We start from the raw sequence: 17,652 nt of genomic DNA on the forward strand, positions 1-17,652 counted from the left end.
ATTGTCATTTTTTTAATGTTATGTCATGAGATGTTAGATTTATTTATTCTAATACTTGAAGAAAAAATTACTCAAAATTTGGACATTTAATTGTAAAAATTGAGTTCTTAATAAGTAAAAGAAAAAATCAAAAGAATTGCTTTAAAAGAAAGAACAATTATGGGGCTTAGTGATATACCACATCATCCAAATTAGAGTGAATTGAACAAAAAGAAGAAAAATAGTAAAAAGAGTTTAAAAAAAAGAAGAGAGATGATGATTTTTTTATCAAAGAACTGCATCATCATGCTATGGACTATAATTAATATGCATAAATAATATTTATATAACGAAACACTAATAAGTTTTATGCTAGCAATAAAATAATCACTTGAACACCATCTTTTGTTGCCTTGAACACAAAATGTAAAACTTCCTAATAGAGTCTTGTCTTGGAGGGTATATATTTTGTACTTGGAGTAATTAATTGAAAATACTAAAATAAACAACAAAAGATATATTTATATATATTTATAAATCATTCAAATTTCTATTTTACCAAACTAATCTAACCATCTTTGTTGATGAATCTTCCAAGACCATTAAACTTCTTTTTCCATCTTGATGAATTTGTACTGTACTAATGTGACAATCTCTTTTTGATGACTCATATACCGTCATCAAACTTTGTTCTTAATCTTGATGAACTTGTATTTATCTATTGTGACACAAAAAGAAATGTTGAAGAATATCTTTTATCTTCATCAAAGTAATGACCATATTTTCACATCACCTTTTCTATGACCTCTCTTCTGATGATTAAACACATGATTTAAGGGGGGATGAAGAAAAAAAAAAGGGAAAAAAGATATAATAATAAAAAACAAGAAGGAGATAATGAAAATGAATATCTAACAACTCCATATACGATTGATATTTATAGATTGATTAATCCATAAAAGTTAGTAGAAGGGAGTTGAAAAGACATGCTAATTAAGTAGAGAATGTGAATAGATGAAGGTTTTTTCTTGTAACTAATAAGATATAATTAGATGTAGTAAATAATAGAATTTATTTTAATTACATTAAACAAATTGATTAATGAAAAGAATGTAGGAATAAATTCAAAAAAAGGAGAAAATAAATAAATATGTCACATTAGAGAGGTGCCACATTACCTTGTCTACATTTGGCTTTATTATATATATATATATATATATATATATATATATATATAACTAATAATGATTTCAAATAATAAAAATGGTAAAGTAATCAATTATTAATTCTTTATGTCATGAATTTGAACTATTTTCATAATTTAATTAATTAATTAGAAATTTGATTGGCAACATAGTTTTGACGAAAAATGACTTGGATATATATATATATATATATATATTAGATTTTATCATGTTAATAATATACTATATTAAGCCGGCCATACATTAAATCGCGAGATTTCACACGATTTTGGTTTTTTTAAAAAAAGAAGATAAATTATTTTTATTATAATAGATTTCAATTTTTTTTTACAAAAAGTAAAATTATATTGAACTATTTTCATAATTTAATTAATAAATTAGAACTTAGAAATTCTAGAAACGTAATTAATTAGATTGGCTTTGATATAACGAAATATACTAAATTTTAATATACAATAAAAGTTTTTTTGTTAGAATTTTTTATGGACTTGCACATATATTATGTTTGTTCCTATCATTAAAAGGTTGATCCAAATTCCTAGTGACCTTCTAAGGTTTAAAGTTAATGGTCTAAAAGATACCTTTTAAAATATGAGATCTTATCCGTAGATAATATTCAGTTATAATTTCTAGTTTGGAGAAGAGTGTAAATACCCCTTAACTATTTAAATTGGTATAAAACTATCCTACATTCACCTTTCTGCCCTCAAATGTCTCTAATATCAACTTTTTGACTCAAAAATATCCTCGATATTAACTCTTTGACTCATATTTGCGCTTATTTTTAACAACCCCCTTAAATAAAATTATTAAATATTTATTTATTGAGTTGTCCAATCTGATTGATCCAAATTTAAACCCTTCTCAAATAAATAATAAACATCATATATGATTCATATTTTTACCCGATACGCTTGAAAATAATATTCAAAAATTAGTAATTTCATGATATCTTTATATTGACCTATTTTAAGCCAACCTCCAATTTATTATAACCCAACTCATAACTGGGGATCCAACTAAAATCCATACTCTCCCCGTCTGATTGTCCATCTATTTTTTTTTAACTAATAGTAAATTTTCTATCAATTATCCAATTATTTTGGTCATTCTCTCTTTTTATTCTTTTTTTAATCTCTGGTTCTTAATCATGATATTAGGGACTCAAACTTGAAATGAACTTACATGTTCATATTCTTTTAATTTGTATTATTATCATGGTCGAGTAGGGATAGGGATAGAGAAAAGGTTATTTTTATTCTTTTATTTTGAATTTTGGTACACACAAAAAAATGCAGTATACGTACATAGTAGCTTAATTAAATCATCTTTTATTCAAATAATTATTTCTATATGAATGTCGTCGTTATTTTCTTTTTTTTCTCCATTGTTTTGTCATAAATTGAAAAAATAATAATTAAATGATGGAGAAAATCCAAGAAGAGAAAAAGTGGAAGAGAGAAGAAGTGTTGGGGGGGAGGGGGAGGTGAGTGTAGAGAGTAAAACACTAACTTTTTTAAAAATTTTAATTTACTATAGAATCATATATTAAGTAATTTCAAATTATTTTAACGGAGAAGACCTAAAATGTCCTTAAACTATGAGATTGATACAATATTATCCTTCATCCACCTTATTAAATGATGGAGAAAATCCAAGAAGAGAAAAAGTGGAAGAGAGAAGAAGTGTTGGGGGGGGGGGGGGAGGTGAGTGTAGAGAGTAAAGCACTAACTTTTTTAAAAAATTTAATTTACTATAGAATCATATATTAAGTAATTTCAAATTATTTTAACGGAGAAGACCTAAAATGTCCTTAAACTATGAGATTGATACAATATTATCCTTCATCCACCTTATTAAATGATGGAGAAAATCCAAGAAGAGAAAAAGTGGAAGAGAGAAGAAGTGTTGGGGGGGGGGGGGGAGGGGGAGGTGAGTGTAGAGAGTAAAGCACTAACTTTTTTAAAAATTTTAATTTACTATAGAATCATATATTAAGTAATTTCAAATTATTTTAACGGAGAAGACCTAAAATGTCCTTAAACTATGAGATTGATACAATATTATCCTTCATCCACCTTATAAGTGTGGGCCGTTAGAAATAAGGATCGAAAGGTGGACAAAGAATAGTTTTATATTAATTCAAATAGTTGAGTGGCATTTTAGACCCTTCTCTAATGATGAACTAAATTAGAAATACAAAACTTGTGATATATATATATATATATATATATATATATATATATATATATAAGGTTATGATCCCCAAATCAGACGAAGGATTTTCATTCTGATATTCCATCATTAGAAAGAGAGAAACTCATGTCTTGGTTTGGTTTGGCAGACCAATAACTAGGGTTGTTCACAGTTTTGGTTAAAATCAAAATCAAACCGAAAATTTAATCAAATCGAATAAAAAAAACCCGACATTTGGTTTGGTTTGGTTTTAAATTTGAAAAATCAATAATATTTGGTTTGGTTATGATTATAGTAAAAAATAACCGAATAAATAACCGAACCAAACCGATAATTATATACATAAAATTTATAATTATTTACATGTATAATATTAGCTTTTCATAAATAATTAAAGATATTTTATACTTTTTAATTATTAATTTAAGATGGTCAAAGTACTTTTGATTATATTATGGATTCTCTAGTTAGTTTAGTTTAAATATGTAATTTTTTCATTTTAATGGACAAAGTTGTTTGTATTTTGAAACCTCTGTTTGACTTGTTCTTTTAAATCTAAACTGCGTTGCAAGTTTGATCCACCTGATTTGCCATCAGCATGTCTTTCCTTCAATATGTAGCAAAATTCGCCCTTGTGGACCGTGAGAAAAAAAGAGTTTCATAAGAAATTTGAAGAATGTAGAGAGAGAATATTTGAATTGTTCCGGCTAGTCTTAAACCGAAAACCGAACCAAACCGACAATAACCAAACCGATGGTTATTATTTTACTTGATTTGGTTATGGTTTTAGACATTTAAAAACCGATTAAATTGATTTGATTATGGTTTTAATCAATAACCGACCCAAATCAAACCATGAACACTCCTACCAATAACCACAAGAAGGAAAATCACGATGACATTTTTGTATTTCAGGTACTCTTCCACATCTAATATTATATTCTTAATGATTTGACATGGTAGATTTTGGATAAAAATAATGGTCTTTTATCTCTTATAGTTTGATTCAACAATTGATAGAAAAAATCAATTAGATAAGGCTAAAGTAAAAGAGCCTTTGAAGGAATGCAAGATAATTGAGGCTGATGTTGAGGATCTCCCCTTCTCTACTGACTATGTTGATCGATATGTATCTGATGGAAGGTTTATGTTTCTTCCTTTTAAATTTTTCTACCTCAATTTTTCTTACAAAATCGCTATTTATAACATATTTAAAAACAATCTCTCTATCTCCACAAAATAGAGCTAAAGTTGTGTACACTCTATCTTCCTCATATATTTTAGATTCACCTTTTAGTAACAACACACCCACTCTCTCGAAATTCTGAATACGCCACTATAATCACATTATTATCCTTTTTGGCTAGCTCTTGCATCAAATAGCTAAGTTCAAGGGTCATCAAATGACATGATCTACTGATCAATAGAAATGATTGGAATTTATGGAACTTAATATACGAACCCAGCGCCAAATCGATATCTGAAATAAATAGAAGATTTTAGGTAACAAGTTAGTTGAAGTTCATTTTGGTTATCTTCTTTGCAAATCGATATCTGAACTATTGAGAAGAGTAGAAGAATGATATCAAATATTGTGTCAGAAACTTGACTCTATAACTGTTTTGAAACCATTTTTTGCCACTGAAGTTGAAACAAAAGGACTTGGATTCATTTGTATCTGTTTTTGCTTTTTGGTTGTTGAGCTCAAATTTGAGTTGTCATTACTGATTGAACAAGATTTGAGTAGTAAAATTAGACGAAGACAAAACTTCAAGCTTTGAATTGGGCCTGCAATCCAACCTAAAATTTCTAGCTCAAATCGATTTGGTATTGTTTTGAAAGGGGTTAGAAATACTCTTGAGAAAATAACACTTCTCTTCTGTTGTTTTTGGTTATGTTTTAATGGGGACTGAAGGGGGAGTTTCATACAAAAAGGTTTTTTTTTTGTGGGTATGGTGGGTATATAATAGGAAAAGGGTAGGCCATTGTAAATGTGGCTAATTGTATGATGGCAAGGCACTGGATGGTGAAAAGGTATAACAAATGATAAATATAACTTATTTTTTATAGTACCAAGGGTAATTATAACCATTTTCCAAACGCAAAATAATCAATTTCAAACTGCTAGTTTACTGAAACACAAAATGATAAAATTGAGTTGGCAAGCAGCAACAACTGGTAAAACAAAGTTTAAACCTAGGCCATAAGCATTTTGCAAATTTTACTCATATGTGAGCTTGAAGGGTAAACAGATTAGTTTGTCCCGGTGGGACTGATATCCTCATATGAGACTAGACCCCTCTGTCGAGCTGGGGAGGTTGATCTCGAACTATTAGGTGATGCAGATCCTACTTTCCTACTGTGCTTCCTTGTAGCAGCAGCAGGAGATCGAGGAGTCGTAGAGTCGCGGCTTCTAGATCTTGAGGCTGACCTCCTAGTGGGAAGAGAACGCTGATCATCCACGCGAGGCCCAAGACGAGACTTCAATCTGTCACTGATTGTCTGCCGCTTTTCTCTAGGGGAAGGACTGCGTGAAGGGCTCCTACTTCGACGACTCTCACGCCTAGGGCTGTGAGAAACACTCCTACTTCGACTCCTGCGATGGTATCTATTGAACAAAGAAAACGAAAAGGGGGTTAAGGGATGTGAAGTCACTTTTTACATGCTAATAATCCTAAAAGAAACAAAAGAGTCGACCAAACTCCAGAGATATCATATACAGAATAAATTGAAGCACTGAAACTTTGGACGTATGAAGAGACATTCAGAACAAAGAGACTATAGACAGGGACTCAGGAGGAAAACCTGGGGGGACTTCTGCCTCTTGGTGACTGTCTGTACCGTCCCTGTGGAGAGCGACCAGAATAGCTTCTATAGCTTGAGTACCTAAAAAGATAACAATGTATTTTAGCGTGCATAACAGACTTGCCCCTCTCACAGACATTTTTACTTTCCAACTCGATTTTACCTATCACGATTCCCCTGAAAATTTCTCCCACCCTGGTAATAAGGCCTGTAAGATGAACGCTCAGGAGATGGGGTGCGATAGCGTCTTGCAAATGAATAACGATCAGTGAAGCCACGTCCTTTTCGGACTCGTTTTGAAGTTCCATCTGGAGAACGGTTTTCGGATAAATCCCTGCCAGGACTAGAACGAGATGGCTGAGTAGCTTTTGGTGAAGGACTCTTTGAAAGACTTCTCTCCTTTGATTCAATTTGAAGACTTCCACCATTTTGACCAAGTCTAGCAGGTACTTTTTCTGGGCTCATACTTTGACTGCTCCTGCGGCTGGGTCTTTGCTTCCCCTTAGGACTTGGTGTTGCGCTCCTGTTTATCATGCAAAGAGAAAGAATCCACATGGTGAAGATATGTAACTAATATGAGCAGCCACATAAACAAGTACCACATCATAAAGCATTCAGTAAAGCTAAGGAAGGAACCTGGATCTGCTCGAATTATCAGATTGTTGATTTGGGGCGAGAGTCCTGTCAGTTTTTACATCTCCACCGTGACCATTATTTGGAAGCTTACCGTTCTTAGATATTTCACCCTCTTCAAGATTCTGTTGCTGCTTCAAAACAGCTTGTCTTTTGACAGGGTTTGATGATTTCTTCCCCAAACCTGTAACATAAGATCAACGAATAAATTGGTAAATCTTCTTATAATTCATGTTTTCGCATCTCCATGAATAAATTAAAACTTACCTTTTTGTGCAGAATTACTGGGCCTGCCATTGTCATCATCGGAGCTATCACTGCTGCTACTGCTGCTGCTCATACTCCGACTGTCTGTGTCACTAGAACTCTCAGAGCTCCTGAATACAATGAAAACAAAATAAATCTGCTGAACCAGCAATCAAGTACAGCTTTTAATAACACAGATAAGGGTCAACAGTAAATGATACCACTTGCGTCTCGATCTTTTATTTCGATGAACTCTTCTCCTCGTCTTCTTTCCGTCTTTTTTCTTCCCATGCCGATTGCTTTCTTTCTTAGTCGACCTCTTCCTCTTCTTACGCCTTCCATCACCTGAAGAACTAGAAGAATAGGAGTCCAACTTAGAATCTGAGTCAGAGTCTGAAGAGGAATCAGTATCTGTCTCAGAACTGTAAGAATCAGATGAAGAGTATCTCCTCTTTTTCTTTTTCTTTCTATTGGTGGATGATTTGCGTTTCCCCTTTACTTGACTGTCTGAATCATCATCAGAGGAAAGAGCTCTCTCAAACTTTTTATTTTTCCCTGGAAGCAAGACAAATATGTGAATGAACAACAGAACAAGACCACACAACAATCTCTCATAGATGAGGCAGTAACACTGCAGCAGAGTAGGAACATCTTTAGTCTTACAGAAAATCACCTTTTTCTGCTTTGGTTGTATCATTACTTTTCTTCTCAGACATTTCGCCACAATCCACAATTTTCACAAGCCCGGATGGCTTCCCATTGTCTGTTCCCAGCTGTTCAACTCTCCTCACAAATTCCATTCCCTTTACAACTTTTCCAAAAACAACATGCTTCCTGCAGCAGAAATGCAGATGCTTCATGATAAGAATTAGGTATTGATGAACTGTTAACCAAAGTTATTTCTTCTCCTAGTAGAGGTTCTGAGTGAAGGAGAAAACATTGTTGAAACTAATGTGCACTCATAAATCAGAAGAATACCCGTCGAGATGGGGAGTTCTCTTAAATATAATGAAGAACTGGGATCCATTTGTATTAGGACCACTATTTGCCATCGAGAGAAGACCAGCCTCAGTGTGGGCAACTTTAAAGTTTTCATCTAATGGAAATAAGATGACCATCAGCATCAATCATAATAAACTTATCCAACACTGAAAACATATATATTAAATCTACCTGGAAATTTCCCTCCATATATACTCTCTCCACCAGTGCCTGCAAAACATTAAAAGTTCGTGCCTTACTTGTCTGGGCAAGAAGTTGATAGTTAAAGATCCTCTGCACCAATTGACAGTTCAGGGCCCAGAAGGAGAAAAAGCATACCATTCCCTTTGGAGAAATCACCACCCTGTAGAATACAGAAAGAGGTCATGGGACTGATGATAATTCCTCAATATATTGACAAAGGGGGAAAATCTAGAAGCCCTATGTAGATTGCGGAAGAAACAAAACGGCAAAACTAGTTATTCTTAAATGACAATAATAGTCATCAAACCAAGCTCAAACAGCTCATGACGTTAATCAGCTACTATTCATCCCTGCACAATTAATTTCTCATTTGAAATAAATGACAAGTACAACAGATATAGATCTACACTGCTTCACAAGAGATCCATAAAATCTGTAAAGCAACCCCTTCTTAATCCCATACACTAGGAGAGAAGCTCACAAAAGAATTTACTCATGATATTGAAGGGCCAGTAAGATGGGGCTGTATGATTTAAGATTATAATTTTGCCGATGCAGGAAAAAGAGAACTTGTGAACCCTGAAACCACATTCCGGAATTATCACATATCAAGCTGGAAGATGCAATTGTTCTTCCTATGAGACCCAAGCTTAGGTAAAATAAATATAAAGGTACATCAATTCCTACACCAAAGGACAAAGAACACAAATATCAAAGAGAGAGAACATACTTGTGCCATAAACCCTTTAATTACACGGTGAAATAAGCATCCTTTGTAGTGCAGAGGTTTCCCAGTAGATACTCCAACTCCCTTCTCACCTTCATAACATAACGTATCATTGAAATCACAACATGCATAAGATCAACCAAGTATGCTTGTGAAATCGTGCAGGCAATGAAAGCCAATAAAAGTAAAACAATATTAATGTAGAAAATGTAAACAATGAGAATAATCAAAAGACTCATGCACAATGATCCATTGTTATGCAGGAATATCAGATTTCTTAATGACTCTGTGCACACAAGAAAAGGAAAATACTCAAATTTTTAAACCAGCCTTTTCCCTCATTGCAAAATATAATAAAACTAGCAGTGTTAAGAAAATGACCATTGCATCTAACTCAACCCCAATAACTAACTCAGTTACGTGAGGTTTATTTAAGACCATATAAGGAGACAACAATGTATTCCCTTGATCAATGTGAGATACCGACGCACCCACACGCCCAGACTTGAACAATTAGAGAGGTTGAGCTAGGCCCATGGTCTAATTTTCTCATAATATCAGAGCCAGGTCTCTCTGTACTTGTATTTTCCTACTTGGATAACTGCCATATGGAACATAGCATGTGGGATCCACCACTAGAAAACAAGCTACATGGATGGGTCTAACACTGATGCCATGTTAAAACTTAAAAGAAATAAACACTGGGGCTAACTCAATCCCAAACATAAGCTCATGATTGAGGATTCAAGCCAGAGTCAATAACACATTCCGTTAACCAGTGGGAGACACTCTAAAAAGCAGCCGCACAAATAAACTTCCAGCTCTAAGTTACTCATCAATCAACACATTCCCTTGACCCCAAGTAACATTACATTACTCAATCAGCACAGTTTTATCTATCCATAAGGGGAAAAAGGGACAATGAAATAACTTAATTCAAAAAATACATATCCCACCCTTGAAATTCGGGAAATGGTTGGACTATAGCTATTATGTGTTCACATATATTAACAAAAGGATTGTCGAATGGATCCTTAAGTCTGCATAAAAGTCGGTATCATGGGGAAATTCTCTTGGGTGAAAAGGCAGGTAAATCTAGTTCAAATGTTGAATCCATAAATAATACTTTGATTGACTAGAACGGGACTTCACAAAGCACTAGACAGTCTCCAATTCTTGGGAGCAGTATTTTGACTGGTGTTACTAGGCCTACATTATGGCAGGGAAGTCATGATTTTTGTTAAGGCTACGGGATTCCATAAAACAATGGAGTCTCATTATTCCAGAGCAGCATAATGATGGTATTCACTGACCTACAGAGGATTTTCCTCGATACACAACTTATTCCACTAATTAACACACATTTAGAACCTTGGCTTAATTCCTATCCAGACTAGAAGTATGACAAAGATAGAACTAAAGAAGTTTTTCCTTACCTTTTTTCTTATTTTGGGAGGAGGGGTTACAGGAGCCTCAAGGCTCAAACTAAGTACCCATTTAGCACAAAGTAAATAAAGTTTCAAGCAATATACCTGTGCAAAGCGACCGGAAATTTTCTGCAGTCCTTGGGACAATATCTGCAAAGAGCTGCACATTTCCAAGAAAAAAAATGCTAATTGGAACATAGGACATATCAAAAACAATTTCAAGAAATGATTTCATATGGAAGAAAAAGGAAAAATTTCCAAAATGAGGAAAGATCCATAAAGGTTGGTAAGATTTAGTCATATATTACCTCAATAACAATTTTTTCTGCAGGATTTCCATCAATTGACACATCTAAGAATACAAGAGGGTTTTTCTTCTTACTCATCCTGCACCTCAGGCCCTAATGATGTTGAAATATCATTTCAAGTTAGAGTATATTCTGAACATTAGAAATTCATAAAAGATTTAGATTGTAGAGCAAATAATATAACTATCCTCACAAATATGGAATTCTTAGTCATAAATATCACAGAGGGAGGTGGTAGAGGATGACAGGGAAGCCACAGGAACATGTGAAATATTTTGCATGCATTGACAGAAGATTGGAGCAGAAGTGTCAACGGCTACCCAAATCTCGAATGAGATTCTACCTACCACCATTTGAAGCTACCAAAGTAAGACTATGAAGGGGATGCAAGTGGAGCATCGTATTCCATAGGGCTGTCAATTTTAGCCCCTATTAAGTGTATCCTGCCCAACTCGTCCAAACTTGAGCAGATTGAGTTGGGAGTAAATGCAATTATCAGTCAATTTACACATAACCCAAATTAACCCACAAAAGAAGTTTGTTATAGGGAAATGTTTTCCGATTTTCTAATGTTCACGCACATCCCTTTTATCTATGGGAGTAGGTTCATTTTGGTCCCATAAATATAACTCTGAGCATATTTAATCCTTTAACTTCCTAAAGTGGAGCACTTTTGATCTTCCTAACAGAACCCGTTTAAAAATAACGGTGCTAAACTCATATGATACCTACAAGACTAGTAAAATACAAAACCCATCGGACAAACTCATTCTTCTTTCTCCCAACTTTACACGCGAAGAAACACCTCAGTAAAAAAAGCCCTAATCTCTCTATTAAAAGCTTTGTTTGGCTGCAACAATAAGAGAACTCAAGTGAAGAAGTTGATCTTTTCTTTTCCAGCAATGATTATTAGATCTCATGATAGTGAAATACCCAATTATGGTAAGATTTTAGCAAGAAACATCATCTGGGTTTTTATTAAACTAAAAAATAAAGTAAATTTTCACTATAAGTTGATTTCGTTTCTCTTTAGTATATTTACTACTCTACTATAAATATACACTACTCTACTATATCAATCCTAAGAAATGAAGAAGACAAAAAGAAATAAAATGTGCATCAATCAAGAAAGCGATAGCACTGTCAATTGAAATTCGTACCGTTAGAAAAATTGTTTGTACCGTTAGTTTTTAACATTGTTATGTTAGAGAGACCAAAAGTGCTTCACTTTAGCAAAGTTCCGGATTAAAAATGTTCAAGTTATATTTGAAAGACTAAAAAATGAACCTTAGATAAGGGATAATTCTAGCCCAAAACTCAAACATTTTCCTTCATACCAAACACACCCTAAAACTAAAGCACTACAACCAAACCAATCTGGAAACTACCATGCACAGAATACTGAAGAAAAATTAATCTACATTTTATTTTTGGAGAAAAGGGCAAAACCCCAATAAATTCGCAGCAGCAAAAAACGCAGATCAACAAGAACATTGTAAAACCCCCATAATTAAGTGGGCAAAAGAAAGATTCTTTTTAAATCTTTAAGGAAAAGGGCAAACTCTTAAACCCTAGTAATAATTCGCAGGAGCCCATAACTCACATCGGCATGCTTCATATATTTTCACTGTAAAACCCATAAATTTGCAGATGGGTGTGAACATAAAAGCAAGATTTCATCAAAGAGTAACAATTGCAGAAAAAAAAAACAATAGCAAGAAACAAAACAAGAAATCAAGAACTTAAAAAGTGTGTTACAGAACTAACAACTGCAATTTGACGTCCAAAGCTGTGAATTATTAGCTTAACAAAGAGAAGCCTCCATTTGTATTCTTGGAGGCGCGATGGAAGTGATGACAGCAAGGGTGTGGGTGTGGGTGTTTTCACTTGTCTTTAGTAAACGTTCTTCTTACCACACACAAAATTACTCTAATTGGCATCGTCCAAAAGAAAAAATATATGGGAAATTAGGTTTAAAATGGTTAATTTTTTTAAATATTGGTAATATTTGAAAAAATTATCAATAACTTGCAAGAACAATTTTTTGCTAATGATATTAAAGTATTATTTACGTTATCATGAGTTAATTTTTTCTTAAAGTAGAATATTTTAGCTCAGAAAACACAGAATTTTATCATGACCAACACGTGTTTTGAAAAAAGAAAAATTACTTGATTGAGTGATTTTTAAAAATTAATTACTGATTTTAGCGATATTTTTTATTTATTACCATATATAGCAATATATAGCAATATTATGATAAATCTACACTTGTATTAAAAGTGAATTATGCATACAATATAAATGTATTATAAGTGTTTTAAAATATATATTATGTTTGTGTAGTAAGAAACTAACATAATATATTATAAGTCTAATAAAATATGTGATAAATGTATTATCCATCTATAAAACTTGTATTATATATATTTTATAAATAGTTCTCTGCAATATGTATTAAAACTGTATTATAAATGTATTATAAGTATTCAGCGAAATTATTTTTTTATTACTATAAATAATAAATATTTTCTTAATATTATATATTTACGTAAGTTTCCGTTTGAAAAAAGAGTCACACCTAATAATATTTAAAAGTAACAATACGTGTTACGCTTATCTTTTTTCTATAAATTTAATATTCTAGCTGAGATTCGCTTCTTCACCGTATAGGGGGAAGGTGCTAGTTTAATGTTGCCTATAATTGTTTAGTTTCAATTGTCAATGTATTGTACACTCAAGCTCAATCTTGGAGGAAGTACAACCTCTATTTATTGTTTTTATTAGTTTTGCAAGTTTAGCCGCTTCCTTTAACATATCGTTTAAAGTTTGATTTGCTAAAGCTTATATATGTCTACAATTCAAACTTCAAACATGTTTAAAGTTTGATTTTGTCAATAAAAAATTAGATAAAAACCTTTGAAGTTGATCTTGACATTCTAAAACCTCAGACATTTTAATTTATATTGTGTGTATATCCATTTCTCTTTATCCTCTCTCTTTAATTTTTTTTATTAATTTGTGTGTATCTCTTTCTTCTCTCTTTACTCCCTTTTTTAGAATTTACGGTTTTTCTTCATTTTTAAAACAACTCTCTAATTAAAAATTCATTACACCGGTGATTTTTTTATTTTTTATTTCTGGCATTTTTTTTTTTTTAGTGTTGAGTAATTGCTTCTACAAAATCTTATGTCTTTTTAGTTCTAAAATCAATGGGTAAGAGTGGGTTGACACTATGTATACAAATTTGATTATATGTATAAAATTCAATACAACCCATAAAAAATGTTAGGCACTCAAATTGACAGGATAACGATGATTTTAAAACAATTCGATCATATGTATAAAATTCAATACAACTCATATAAAATGTTAGGCACTCAAATTGACAGGATAACGATGATTTTAAAACAACTCGATCATATGTATAAAATTCAATACAACTCATATAAAATGTTAGGCACTCAAATTGACAGGATAACGATGATTTTAAAACAATTCGATCATATGTATAAAATTCAATACAACTCATATAAAATGTTAGGCACTCAAATTGACAGGATAACGATGATTTTAAAACAATTCGATCATTGGTTGGCCTGAATTTATATGTTACAATTATTACTTGACGCTGATACACGTATCTCATATCACTAAAGCATCTTTCTTCAAGACCGAGCTACTGTTAGAAACAATGAAATAACAAACGCGAGACATATGTGGTATTACAAAAAAATCTTCCAAATAATCATTTAATTCCATTTTAATTACTAAGAAGCGATGAAAAAAAATGGGACAAACTAATACAGCGCATCAGGCCAAGTAATGCATCTGGCGACAGTTTATCAAACCCACCTTAAAAACACTATGACACTGCAACAAATGACTAAAATAACTCTCAAAACTATAAGGCAAGAAATATATTTGCATCCCTAAGTTCAAAGCTTTGAAAGAAATACTCCAAAGTAATCCTGATTACGAGTATGATAGACATTGCTCGATGGGCGCAAATTTGACATACGTTTCAACTAATCTCAGTGATCCCCTAGCTGTTAGTAAATTGTATTGTAAATATTAAAACAGTAACAATAACTACTGAAAGTAATAAAATACAGAATCTGAAAAATTAATGTAAGAACAAAATCGAGCCCACTGAATGCACAGTGTGTCCTTAAGGAAATTATTCTCCTCAACGTACCTGAGGTTTTTGAAATTTTTTCTCCCAGGATAGAACGATTTACTCACCAAAATAGAGGTACTGCAAATTCTGGTGACTGCGAACCACTCGAAGGCTGTATATCACACGAGTTTTAGGAAGTGCAGAAAGAAGAATAAGAAGATGTTATTTCAGAAATTTCGTATGGAACATTCTGAAGATTAACAGATATATATAGACTGTTTGCACCTTTTAAAAAAAGGCAACTGTTGGGAAAAGGTTTGTCTGTTGAGAAAAAGGAAAAGGTTTGTCTGTTGAGAAAAAGTTTGCAACTTTTCGGATAAGGTTGCAACCTTTCAAAAAAATAATTGGAAAAATGGAGGGAAATATTTTTAAATTAATCCGAAAAAGAAACGGATTGCGGGTCACGGGTCAGGATTTTTTTTACTTAATTAATTAAATAAATAATATTAATTAATTAAAATTTAAAGGAAATTTGGTCCAAAAAGATTATCAATCAATTATATCAATTGACCAAATCCAAATCCAAATCCAAATCCAAATCCAAATTCAAATTCAAAACCGAAGCCGAAGCCGAAGACGTAGCCGTAGCCGTAGCCGTAGCCGTAGCCGTAGCCGAAGCCGAAGCTAAGCCGAGCAAGCGACGACGATGACGGCGCGAGGGGAGACCCTCTTCTTGACCCTTTAGCAACATGAAGGAGTGCTTCTATTTTTAAGTAGAAGACTTTTCTTTTCCACCACCTATGTGGGACCAAAACTTATTTCATAAAGCAAGAGAGAACAGATCATTTTTTCCTCCACTTCTTTTCCCCTCAATTTCTCATTCAAACTATCTATTAAACCCAACAATCCCCAGCATGAATGGGGAATGTCTACAAAATAAAGGAATGCACGGATAAATGTGTGATATACAAGAGAAGATTAATTGCATCTGGATAAGTAAGTTTCCCTTTGAACTTTCCATAGTGAACTTATATAGGATATACTCGATCATTCGGTAGATGTGATATCTTTGAACCGTCGAACTTTGTTGTATAACTAGACAACATAAGTCACACAATTAATCATCAACCATCTATGGTTCTCACGATTGTGTTCGTTTCAGCCATGAACACCGCCTAATTTCATGAATGCATAAAAAATGGGTTTTTACTGTCATTCCCCTTGAAGCGGCTTATACTTCACATTCACATAGGTGATTTCTAAATGTGTAGTCCTATAGACACACTATCTAGTCATTTTCTGCCAGACTTAGATAATCATTAAAAAACTTTTAATGCTTTATTAACTCATTAAAAAGCCTTAAGGTTTTATCCTTTATTTCTGAACATTGTCATCATCACGAGAATGGGTTGAGTTATTTGACAATGTTAAATCGTCAATCATAACTTTGTTTGATCTCTTTGAACCTAATTCTTGGTATCTCCAGTCTACTAGGTAGAGTTACCGCCATGATGACTTGTCCTAGGCCTTAACCCCATTCCCCTCGATGATCTTTCAACAGCCTCTCTAGATAGGCCTTTTGTTAGTGGATTCGATACGTTATCTCTTGACTTTACATAGTCAATAGTGATAACACCACTAGAGAGTAGTTGTCTAACAGTATTGTGTCACGTCGAATGTGATGCGATTTTCCGTTATACATAATGTTTTCTGTCCTCCCTATTGCCGCTTAGCTATCACAATGTATACATATGGGTGCCAAAGGTTTGGGCCAAAATGGAATATCTTCCAAAAAATTTTAGAGTCATTCAGCTTCTTCACCAACCTTGTCTAAAATTATAAATTCAGACTCAATTGTAGAGCGGGCGATGCATATCTGTTTTGATGATTTCCAAGACACTGCTCCTCCACCAACGGTGAAAACATATCCACTTGTGGATTTAACTTCAGATGATCCAGTGATCCAGTTTACATCACTATATCCCTCAATTACTGTGGGATATTTATTATAATGCAAAGCATAGTTTTGGGTGTGTTTCAAATACCCCAAGACTCGTTTCATTGCCATCCAATGAGTTTGATTGGGATTATTCATGAATCGACTCAACTTGCTAATAGCACATGCTATATCTAGTCGTGTACAATTCATAATATACATCAAACTTCCCAAAACTCGTGTATAGTCCAATTGTGAGTCACTTTTACCTTCATTCTTTTGAAGTGCAAAACTTACATCAATTGGAGTTTTTGCAACATTAAAATTTAAATACTTGAACTTATCAAGTATGTTTTCAATATAATATGACTGTGATAGTGCTAGACCTTATGGAATTTTATGGATCCTAATTCCTAAGATCAAGTCAGCAACCTCTAAGTCTTTCATGTCAAATTTGCTAGCAAGCATACGCTTCGTAGCATTTATATCGCCAATGTCTTTACTCATTATCAACATGTCATCAACATATAAACAAACAATGACTTCATGATTTTGAGTATTTTTAATGTAAACACATTTGTCACACTCATTAATCTTAAATCTATTTGCCAACATTATTTGGTCAAATTTCGCATGTCATTGTTTAAGTGCTTGTTTAAGTCCATAAAGTTACTTAACAAGTTTGCACACTTTTTTTTTTACCTGGAACTACAAAACCCTCAGGTTGTTCCATGTAAATTTCTTCCTCCAATTCTCCATTTAAGAAAGCCGTCTTAACATCCATTTGATGGATTTCAAGACCATATACAGCTGCAAGTGCCACTAACACCCGAATAGATGTTATCTTTATTACCGGAGAGTATGTGTCAAAGTAATCAAGGCCTT

At 33.0% G+C, this 17,652-nt stretch overlaps 1 protein-coding gene across 1 annotated transcript; it reads right to left on the minus strand.

The window, feature by feature from the left end:
* Positions 1 to 5,404: 5,404 nt before the first annotated feature.
* Positions 5,405 to 12,639, minus strand: LOC129882790 (peptidyl-prolyl cis-trans isomerase CYP63). The gene is made up of 14 exons (XM_055957235.1): positions 12,479 to 12,639; positions 10,712 to 10,804; positions 10,509 to 10,563; positions 8,980 to 9,068; positions 8,385 to 8,409; positions 8,238 to 8,276; positions 8,043 to 8,160; positions 7,738 to 7,898; positions 7,286 to 7,619; positions 7,086 to 7,195; positions 6,822 to 7,002; positions 6,349 to 6,708; positions 6,186 to 6,266; positions 5,405 to 5,988 (listed from the first exon to the last, which is right to left on the minus strand). The coding sequence occupies exons 2-14, from the start codon at positions 10,787 to 10,789 to the stop codon at positions 5,634 to 5,636; spliced, it is 1,986 nt and encodes a 661-aa protein (XP_055813210.1). The 5' UTR covers positions 10,790 to 10,804; positions 12,479 to 12,639; the 3' UTR covers positions 5,405 to 5,633.
* Positions 12,640 to 17,652: the final 5,013 nt, after the last annotated feature.

The sequence above is a fragment of the Solanum dulcamara genome, chromosome 3 (genome assembly GCF_947179165.1).
Source record: "Solanum dulcamara chromosome 3, daSolDulc1.2, whole genome shotgun sequence".
NCBI lineage: Eukaryota > Viridiplantae > Streptophyta > Magnoliopsida > Solanales > Solanaceae > Solanum > Solanum dulcamara.